Source organism: Acanthopagrus latus, chromosome 5 (genome assembly GCF_904848185.1).
Source record: "Acanthopagrus latus isolate v.2019 chromosome 5, fAcaLat1.1, whole genome shotgun sequence".
Taxonomy (NCBI): domain Eukaryota; kingdom Metazoa; phylum Chordata; class Actinopteri; order Spariformes; family Sparidae; genus Acanthopagrus; species Acanthopagrus latus.
In genome coordinates, this window is record NC_051043.1 from 7,255,607 (window position 1) to 7,266,572 (window position 10,966).

Genomic DNA, 10,966 nt, shown 5'->3' on the forward strand with positions numbered 1-10,966 from the left:
TTCCATTTCATCTTCTGTCACATTCAACTTCAAGCAGGCGTCTCGGTCCACAGTCTCTCGTCACGTGCTACATTTTGGCCTCTCACCACCGTGCACCGCTGAGGGGATCCCTTTCACTGCAGGCATTTTTGGGATTCCCATATAGGTCAGAGATTACAAAGCAGGGACAAACTGAAGCACCATAGGAAGAGAGAAGCTAATCTTAGCGCAGCTCTGTTTATAGAGTCGCTGCCACAGACTGATTGCAGGGAACTTTGTGATAACATCTCGCCCATTACCTTCCCGAAATCCCAAAACACTGACTAGCCCTGCTATCAAAGTCACATTGCAGCATATTTTTCTGTGGTGAGAGTTTTGTGCAGCATTTAGACACTGTGTGTAATTAAGTATTATGATAAATTCGGAAACAGAACTCTACAGTTTTTTAAGAAGCATTATGTTTTTTGGCAGGGCTGTAAGTCAAACCCACAATGCAGCATTAATCCTGTACATTTGGCAGAAGTCTTTTTTTTTTTAAGAAAAGAACATCTGGCAGTGATTTATAAAGAGAGCATCGCAAGAACTTTAAATAGCAAAATATCTTATATTTTTTAAATCCACTGACTTTTAAAAGGTGCATGCTCCGAGTTTTTGCACTTGCAGCCTGTATCAAATGCACATTTCTTCAACAAAAAAAAACAAACAAAAAAATCACATCCGATGAGTAGTCCAGCATGAAACACAAAAATTAAATCAAACACATTTTAAGGAAAACATCTCCAAAGGTTTGGAGGTCGGAAGTTCAGAAAAAGCCACAAAGACGAAAGACAGCAGAGACGACTCTCAGCTGGAGAAGGAGCGGGGATTTAGTCCAGTCTTCTGAAGCCTATCATGTCTTTAGTTTAGTCATGGATGGAGGTGTGCTGTATTTCCAGCTGTGATCATGATGAAGTCCTGCGACACACACTGTAAAAGTCTTCTATTTTAAACGTACTATTCTAATCCACGCGGGGGGGGAAGAGGGTCAGCAGCACGTGCACACCCTGAGAGGTTTCCGCTGATCTCTGACCTACACATGATGGGCTCAACTGTTTTGTCCTGTGCTACACTCTATCAGTACTGTGTGCTCACACGCGCCCCCCCCCCCAGATCAGCGTCCCACACTGATGTTGCACACTTTGCAGCTCGGGTCCTTCTTGGCGTTGGCTGTGGTCAGACTCTTGAGCTGGTGGTGTCCGCTGATCTGCTCCACACTGCCCTGATCCAGGTGAACCGGCTCTGTGAAAAGCACCTCGAGGATGACGTCACTGGCGTGGCAGAACAGAGGCTCCTCCCCCGGCCTCTGGGGGTCAGCGTACGTCAGAAAGGGGTTGGAGGCCAAGTCCAGCATGGGGAGACGGGTGCGGCAGAAGGTGTCTCCCTCTGAGCCGACGGGGGCCAGCACCAGCACCACGTAGTGGTAGGCTGTGTACATACAGTAGAAGTCTGCAAAGTACAGGCTGATGTTGGGGTTCAGCAGGTGTCCGGCTGGGATCTGGAAACGCAGGGGGCCGTACGGGGAGTCTCTGGGAGGGAGGCCCGTGTCGAACTCTGTGTTGCAGCTGAAGAAGACTCCCTGCAGTTTGCCGTTGATGGGAGAGCCGTGACTCCCACTGCAGTCTTTTAGGGCTGGACGCATCAGGCTGCCACACTCCCTCCTGAACCAAGATGTGAAGACAAGAAGAGTGTTACACTATTCATTACCACTCTTATTCTTTCACATACTGTGATGAACAATCCACCCTACTGTTGGAGGTTTACCTTTTTTTAATTTCAGGACAACCTGTCAGTCAGTCAGTCAGTCATTTTATTCAGTTAGATTGTCTGTGCTCCAACTATTGGAGCAAAAGTTGAAACATTGTGGACTGAAGGATTGTCCTTACAGATTGATTTCCACAGTGTTCTTCTCACAGCCTTTTTTTTCCCATGGCTCAAGAACTGAATAAAAATGATAATTTGGAGCTCTGGTAATTTTTTCACGTGGTGGTCCTGGCAGATCCCTGCAGGTCCTTCACTTCACCACTTCTCCATTTTTATGGATTGGCACCGATAAAAAAATAAGTATTTAAGAGTGGTCCCCCCCTGAGGACTTAAATCCTGAACCCTCGGGGACTCAGTTGTCTTCACCTGGCAAGTATGATGCTTAATTCTAGTTAAAAAAAAAATAAAAATAATGAAAAATAAAAAAAAACCTTGTCACAAATAACATCAGACACAGTCACCTGACTAATAACATTTCAGTGAGATATGAGGATTTTTTTCTGGGGATCACATCTCATTTCAAGAAAACTTAAAGAGCAAATTTTCTTTTATTCCTCTGGCAGGTTTTTAATCTGCAGGCACAAAACAACTGTATGTATTCATTCGTTGTCTCATTATCATTTTTGAGGCGTCATTTTTTCCAGTGTGTGGATTAGACAGCACTTTGTAACGTTTCAGTTTGCCTTGTGGTTTTGGGACTTTTACATTTCAGGGTGCTCACAATAACAAATGGAAACACATTCAGTGAGAAGTTTCAGGGAAGAAATGAAGTCCAAGCTTATTCACTTTTTTGTTTAACTGGGTGATTTAAATAGAGAATCCATTCTAGATAAACTGTATGGTAGTGATTTCGAACATTTCTGTTTGTGAGTAAAAAAAAAACTTTATATATGGAATCATGGAATTAATATTCAAGAGCGCCATCATGTGGATTGTTGTTGATTTTTATAATTCCCTCAGGCAAAGTCTTCAGAAACGCAAATTTACAGAGAAGTCAAAGGTCATGGCCACATGTCTCTGATGGTTTGACTCCATGACAGCACTAAGCCACTGCAGAGTGAATGATTTGTTGCATTTCTGAGAAATGAAATAAACTACAGCAAGCGGGCGATTAGCTTAGCTTAGCACATAGACTGGAAACAGGGCTCGCCTTGCTCAGTACAAAGGTAACAGAATTCACCTATCAGCACAAATAACACGGGTGCCAATTTAGTCTTGGCCAGACGCAGTAACTTCCTGGAGTCAGGGCGTCATCACACCAGCTAACTATTCTGGAGAATCCTGGAAGTTAAAGGTCCAAGATGAGAACGAGCTCAGATCATAACCTCTGTCAAACCACAACGTGCTGTTTTTACACTTTGTGTTTGTATGTTAAACAAAGATTGAACATTTTGATCAGTAAACTGGAGTGGAGATAGTGGATTGCGTTACCTTTGGACAGGTTCTCCCTGTTTACCATGCAAACATGAGCGTGGTATTGATCCTCTTATCAAGCTCTCAAACAGATATTTGACTATACGCAATACTGTTCTTTTAATTGCTGCTGGGATTGCTTTAATAAACAATGCAGAGATATGCAGCACTTACCTGACATAGTCGAAGTATTCTGGGTGCTGGTTTCGATAAAACACAGAGAATTTGAGCAGCCTCCCTGCTGAGACCTTGGCCTTGTCAAGAAGCTGCTGCAGGTGTTCCATGGCATAGTCTGCAAAGTGGATGGAAGTTTTGTCATTTCAAAAGTCTGCTCTACTTTGAAATGCTAATGACTACCGGGTGCTGAGACAGAGTTGTTTTTTTTTTTTTTTTGTTTCCACTTCTGTGCACTGCAGTTCTCTGTTCTTATCTTGTTATGTTTTAGTTAAAGCTGTCACACTCTGTATAATATCAGTGTTGCCTTAGCTGTCAGGCACGGTGTGTCATACCCCCGGTGCAGAACTCCACCACCTGGCTCCACTCTGACACCAGGTAGTCGCCGTCTGGCTGTCGGACAGCAGTTTGGACAGCGACACAGTACTCTGTCCTCGGGCTGAGGAACCAGTGTCCCCTCACTGCCATGGGGAGAGGCACGGCCTTGGCCACCAGCTTGGTCGGCACATCCTGGAGGACGGAGCAGGAAGGAGTTGACATCAAGCACAGGATGCAAGGCTGTAACAGGCTGCCGCGCGACGAATTAACATTTCAAAGCAAATGTAAATGCAATTGTTAAGTCAACCATTTCCCTCCGTGAACTTTGCCTAATTAGCATGATGTTCCGCTTCGAGCTCGAGCTACTGTAACTAGGATACATTTAATCAAATCAGCGGCTTTGTTTTGGCCAAGGCCTCCGAGAAGCACAGCTAATTACCAGGGGCTCAGAGGCCCATATATCCATAGCAACATCTCTGATGCAAGTTTGTTTGTGCCGCCTTGTGTATCACCGAGAGAGGGAACACATCTTCCATTCAGGAGCAACTCACTCAGCTTTGACTCCATAAAAGCACTTTTTCAGCTGTTGAAAGCCAGCTGTAATAAAAGGCCCTGATTACATTCAGAATTTTTAATTGGAATGAAGGGACGTCATGATGTTAGGCTTCAGGTACTGGAGCTACAATTGATCACTTAAATGCTGATAACATTAGAAATTGGTGGCCAATCAACCAGCGTAAGGAGGTGAAATTTTACTCAAGAGGCTATTCAAACAGGACTTCACTTAGACATATATAAATGCTCACATCAGCTGTGTTCACCAACTGGGTTGAATGTGTTAGTGTTAGCAGAGCAACATCTACCTATTAAAGCATGGAATTGCTAAACTTGAGAATTGTTCATCTGATCTACATCACACTTTACAGGTCACAAGACTCAAAGAAGTGCAATGTCGAATTTGGGGCAATTTGGACGCATGAGACGATCAATATTAATACATTTGAAAAAACACACTCTCTCCAGCAACTGGGCCATGGCCTCAGTGCGCTGGCTCCATGGCTTTGCATACTGAAGCTGGGTTCACACATGATCCCTTTCTCATGTTCTCATGGGGAAGCAGACTTAAACAAAATGGAGATAACCGTGGTGCAACAGCTTTGTGTAGTAACAAGCTGCAGTGAGAAAAAAGCAGACAGTTAAACAACTCTAGATAAGTGGTGAGACTTGGCCAACACAGGTTTTCTATCCTTTAACAAGAACTGGAGGTAAAAATTGTCAACAGTAGTGTGCTAGTTAATGTTAGCCTAAAGGGCTCGGATACAAAATGGAGATCAGCGTGGGACAAGACCTTGCTGTAGGGACGCATTTGGTGAGAAAGCAGCAAAAGCACAAGGTTAAAGGAGTCTGGATGAGTAGGAAGACGTCATCAACATGGCTTTTCTATTCATACGTGAGAACTGGCGGAACACGTTACATTTTACGTTTCTGCCAACAAAGCTATGCTAGCTAATGTTAGCATCAAGGGCCACAGTGTTTACTGTTGCTTGGCAGCACCATCAGCTGCTGCCATTAGTTGTTCATCGGCTCAGAAGCTACCGATGTAATCATCCAGATTAAAAGAAACACGTTTGATATTAGGCAGCCCCGATGAGTGCGGGAGCAGTTCAGGAGGCTTATGGCTGGATCTGTAAACCCAGATGATATCTGCCCAACAGAATGTTGTTAACATTCACTGCAGCTAGTTGTCGAAATGCCAAAAAACACAACGTATTGCCTGGAAGGTTTAAATTGACCTGTTCATGGAGCAAGAAAAGTCAGAGAGTCACCGAAGCCATTATGATTCACCCTGGGGAGAGCATGTCTTTGCATAAATTTCATACCAGTCTGCCCCAAAAGCTGTCAAGATATTTAACTCAAAGCCAAAAATGCGATACAGGTCTGAGGATCAGCAAATCTGTGCGACTTCAATGAATGTCTTTGAAAAATTTCACGGCAATCCATTCAGCAGTTTTGGAGATATCTCAGAACCGACTTACTATCCAACACACTGAATTTGCCATCCTTTAAACTAAGTAATCTCAGGGCTGCAGTCGCTGGTACTGAAACACAGTACAGATCGTCTCCTCCCACTGACTGAAATTTGTGGTCCCTGACAAATAAATGTATTTTTGTAAAAAGGGAACCGTTTTATTGATGCCTTCTATCTGTGGTGTGTGTTAATTTACAACAGCTCTGTGATGCAGATGACTTTCTCAGCCTTTGTCCACTTTCGGAGGAAACAATGTACAACGAATGAGTCACTGGCCTGCAGCTGTTTACTGCACTCATTTCTCCTTTTTCGCCTGTATTGGAAGTGACTGAAAGGGCGCAACCGCTGCTTTGTGCGTTCACATTAATGCAGTGTATCATGTAGCAGTTAGGCCCATCTTTTAACCTGAATGGACCTCAATAAAGGCACATTCTTCATTAATGCGGATCTGGAAAGTGAGCAGAGACAGGCGGCGCGCCATTGATGGGATGGATGGATGAAACCAGGGAAGGGGGTGGAGGGGTGTCACGTGACGCGGTGAGGAGGATGGAGATTGGCAGACCCTGTGTTTAAAGCGGTTGGGATCCCTGCTCTCTTTGCGGCTCAGGTCGATGAAGAAGTGCGTGGCTCTGGCGGTGTCCTCGGGGGGCATGTCCCACACAATGCGGAAGGAGTCGCAGGTCACCTCGCAAATCTGGATGTTGCACGGGGTGGCGAGGGGGGCTTCCATTTCTGTCATCTGCCATTAAAGCGAGAGATAAAAAAAAAGGAGGTTAGTTAGACTGGAGTGTAATCTGGGAGTTTAATGCTGGATAGTGGAAACATCTGCTATGAGAGATTAAATTGTATCACAAGTGGACACTACACTGCAGTTCAGGAACATCCCAGGCTGAATACACCTCAGACAGAATACAAATAACCTTTCATTTAGGGACCTGTGTCTGAGGTCTAACCTGCTCTGTTCCCCCCTCCTCCCCCACTTTTGTCTTGCCCTTAACTGACATTTCCCGTCATTACACAACTCGATACGCTCCCAGCTGAGTGACCGGCCTCTGCTTTTCCCTGTTCATTTCATAATCCACCTACAGCAGTCTCCCAGCAACCGCACTCCTGCAGCCTCCCTCAGTCTGCTCCTGCGATTTCTCAAGGAAGGGGTCTAACACCAGAGCGCCGGTCTGCAGCCATTTAAACTCGGGGGCAACTTTTTAAACGCTCAAGTGCACGCTGTTTTCCAGAACAGCCGAGCAAGTGAACCGCCTGCAGCTCGAGGGAAATCTTCCAGCAGCTTCTATATGAGCGGGGTTTAAGTAGCTATCAGCTGCAGGTGATTTATGATCATATTTCCTTTGTTGCCCATCAGTGGTTTCGATCCAGGCGGCTACACATGGCCCTGAGTGCCGGGCTGAGGGCAATCTGTTGGTTGGCCTGTGTTTGTGTTTGATTAGCTGTCACCTTCCCCCTCATAAACAGATTGTGAGGCTCTGCAGCCAGTGCACATCTCCCTCTGCCCTGAGACTTAGTGCCCATCCAGTCCTCCATAGTTTGCGGGTCATTTTCATCCATCGTAAATCTGCTCCTGCAGTCGCCTCCTCGAGTGTTGCCCGCCGATCCCGTAAAAAAAGCCTTTTCACTCCAGTCTTCTGCATCTCAAGACCAGGAGAGCGCATTCATCTTTCGCCTTATTAAAGCTGCTCTCACCGAGCATACGCTATATCACAGAGGCGCCCAAAAATAGCACTTCAGTACAAACAATCGTTTTGCTGTCTCTGTGATCCTAAAGGCGCCTGCTGTAGTGCCGTTGTGCGACTCTGCGAGGTCTGCTAAGGTGCTCTCCAGTCGCTGTGATGGACAGGCTGCAGCAGCTCATTAAAGCCTGTGAACTGTGAAATTTGTGCGGTGGCTCGTTCACACGGGGGGCCAGGGGAGAGAGCTGTTGCATCACGCATGTATGTTTCCACACGTCTGTTTCCCAGCTGCTGCTCTCATTTCTTACCATGGTGTCTTCTCAGAGATGGGAAACTGGGGCAAGAGGGAGATTCTCACAGGACAAGTTATCAACCCCCCCCCCCCCCCAGTCAGTGTAAGTGTGTGTGTGTTCCACTTTTGGTTCAACCGGCCCACATGTGAGCACGGTTCACGGGCAGGTTTCCACACCATTCACACAAATCCAGTCGCCCTCATTTAGAAAATCAGCCTGTAGAGAGAAATGCGCGCCAGTTATCAGCACACCGCAGAACTACCTTTGATAGTCAGGAGGCTGGGTCCAGCTAATAAGAAGAAGAACAGGGAGTCACATCATCAGTCATAATGTATCTGGAAGTGTGCACACTGGGGCTGTTTAGAGCTCAGTTGCACCACAGAGATGTTGTTATCTCCGCGAGAGAGCATCATTAGAGAAGATGCTGCATACATGCATATGGAGCGAGGCAGGCAGAGAGAGCAACTCTTTGATTCAAAGTCTTTTTTTTTTTCTTCCAGGGAGAATACTTTAAAGCACGTTCAAATGGCTGCATGAGGCTGGAGGAAAAGGCACAATTTCCTCAGTGCACATTGACACTAAAGAGGGTGAAATGGACATCACACAGTGTGACACACTGGTTAATATTGTGTGAATTTACAATGGAAAAAAAAAAAGCTGTTGTATGACTAACACAGTTTGACGCGCTTGGACTGCCTTGCACAATTAAAGCAAGCGTTGAAATGTGGGGAAATGAGCCACCAATCGCATCAGACGAAACAGCCGTCGCTGCCGTGTGAAACATCCTCACAGTCCCGTGTGAAGTGGCACTGGAGGGATGCAATGAAAGCAGTTAATGTCATGAGGCATCCAGCGGAGGATGCACATCAAACTCGTGCACCAACATCCCAACTACTGTAGCCATCTGACTTTATGTGCACAAAATGAAATGCACCATCACAACCTGACACCCTGACAGTCACATGCAAGAGATTCATCCTCTGAGCACTACGAGCATCCATAAGTCGGCTGATGTGAAAGAATTCCTTACTTGTATGAGGCTCAAACTGGGTGATGGGAGAAGATTACAGCCCGGGTGAATGCGTCTGTCTTCCTTCTTCCGCTTTTCCTACTTGTCTCCTCCTGCTGCAGCTGATGATAGATCCCCCAGGAAAACTGATTAGGAGGTGAAACGAACACGCAGCCTCCACTCTCTATATCCCTCTCTCTTTTTCTCTTTCTCCTCTCCGTCTGTTTCTCTCTTGCTCTCTGTGTCACACACAAACACTCTAACTCCCTCCCTCCCTCCCTCCCCCTCCCAATCTTTTTTTTTTTTTTTTTCGCTCCGGGCTCTGAGGATGATGTTTACTTGACTCATGGATGCAGCCACACAGGACGAATTAAAGGAAGCAATAACATAAAAAAAGAGGAGAGAAATACATTTGAAAAAAAAGAGAGAGAGAGAGAGAGGGAATCTTTTTGCAAGTGGAGTGTGAGCACAGTGAGACGCTCCATCAACCTCGTCAGCATCATGCTCTCGCCGGCCAGTGAAACGCAGCACATCACAGTGAGGAAAATCTGCCCCTGAGGCACAATATCCACACACTCTAACATAGAGTGAACACTCAGCTGCTTGCATACGTGTCACCTCTCGGGTATGGAGATAGTATGGACACAAGGGCTGTGAGGAGAAAAATAAAGCTTTTTATTTATTTATTTTACACACGCTCCGCTGGCTAAAGAGATTATGCCCCAGCGAATTACATAGAGCACCATCAAGACCTCAAAAAATATACATGTGCCAACTGTCATGCCATATGGACTAACTCCGCGGGCCGTCTCCCTCCAGCTCATCCGGAGGGGAGGGATGCCACTATGTTGGTCCAGAGTAAGCAGATTTCCACTGGAATTCATTTTCAGAGCGATGGTCTTGCACTCACTCAACCGCAGGGGGCAACTTCATTTTGGATTTCAGTAGAGATTAGAGGGACCCCTCCCAGATTAATGCCTATAATCTGCTGCTGAAACAATGGATGTGTGCATAGAATAAAGCGACACAACAAAGGGATGAAGCGATAGTGACAGCAGAGTCCTCTCTCTCAAACACATCAATTCTGCATTTGAAAAATGACAAGGATGAATTGCCATAATTCCACCGGCTATGTGAGGCAGTGAAAAGCTTCATTTATTTCTACCCAGGCGCAGATAAGTGATACCCTCAGAGTGTAATTAAACTGCAATCATCCATCATTAGTCATGCCATGATAGTCTGCCTCTGTCCAAATAACCCCTCTCTGCTCCAGAGGTGGGAATAGTTTTGTTGGAGGAGGGCTGGTTAACTGTTGAGAGGCCTCACTTAAACTTTGTGATGTCCTAAAAAAGGACAGTGTCCTTTGTATTTTGAGCACATTTTCACAGATTCCAGAAATTGTGCAGGTTTATTAATCATAGCCCACACTCAGCATGTGGGGAGACCAACCCCAAGGACCAGGCGTTATCAGCAGGACCAGACATCACCAGGTTGGAGTGGATGTCTGGCCTCAGGCACCGACGCAGCAGAGGCAGCCCGGAGCTGGAATGTATTTATCCTTCTTGTTCCTTCGGTGTGAGATGCAGGATTGCACCAGAGAACAAACTGCACATAACAGAGGTTTAACATTTGCATTTCGTCTTAAGAATCTGTGTGCACCAAATTTTGACTGCATTTCACAAGTAGCTTAATGCTGACTTCACGTCTGTGGATATGACATGAGCGGCTTGTAAATCTTCTCTGGGACTGTGGTGAGTTGTTCATGATGGGATTTCCCGTCATGGGTACCTCAGCGTACATCCAGGAAGGTCACACATTTTTATTTATAATACTTTTATGAAATTTGTAAATCAGTTGTGGTGCCACGACCAGGAAATTTCTCTACAGGAAGAGTTGTGTGATAAAACTACATGATGTCTATGATTCTAGTTATACTGTAGCTTATAATTGTAGCTTAAATGTTGCTGTTGCTGTTTGTTGGTTGGTTTGTCAGTAGGATTACACAAAAACCACAGAACAGATTTTCTCAAAACTTGAATGGAGGATGGGTCTTGGCCCAGAATAGACCTCATTAAGTCTTGGTGCTGATCTGGATAAAGGGATAGATCCAGGAATTTTTTTCTCAATTTTTTTTAAGATTGCAAGATCAGGTGGTTTTGTAGGTTTTTGTTAATTTCTCAGAGAACATGGATCTTGATGTAAAAGAAATATGTGTTTTGGTTAACATACGTTTCATTGAAAACTTTCTTTTGTGTTTATCTTTTAA

General features: G+C 45.3%; 1 protein-coding gene across 1 annotated transcript; it reads right to left on the bottom strand.

Annotated features, from left to right (window-relative positions):
* Positions 1 to 190: 190 nt before the first annotated feature.
* LOC119019326 (phytanoyl-CoA hydroxylase-interacting protein) lies at positions 191 to 8,899 on the bottom strand. Its single transcript, XM_037097804.1, has 5 exons — positions 8,722 to 8,899; positions 6,276 to 6,452; positions 3,702 to 3,876; positions 3,367 to 3,484; positions 191 to 1,676 (listed from the first exon to the last, which is right to left on the bottom strand). Exons 2-5 carry the CDS (start codon positions 6,450 to 6,452, stop codon positions 1,130 to 1,132), a joined length of 1,017 nt encoding a protein of 338 aa, XP_036953699.1. The 5' UTR covers positions 8,722 to 8,899; the 3' UTR covers positions 191 to 1,129.
* Positions 8,900 to 10,966: the final 2,067 nt, after the last annotated feature.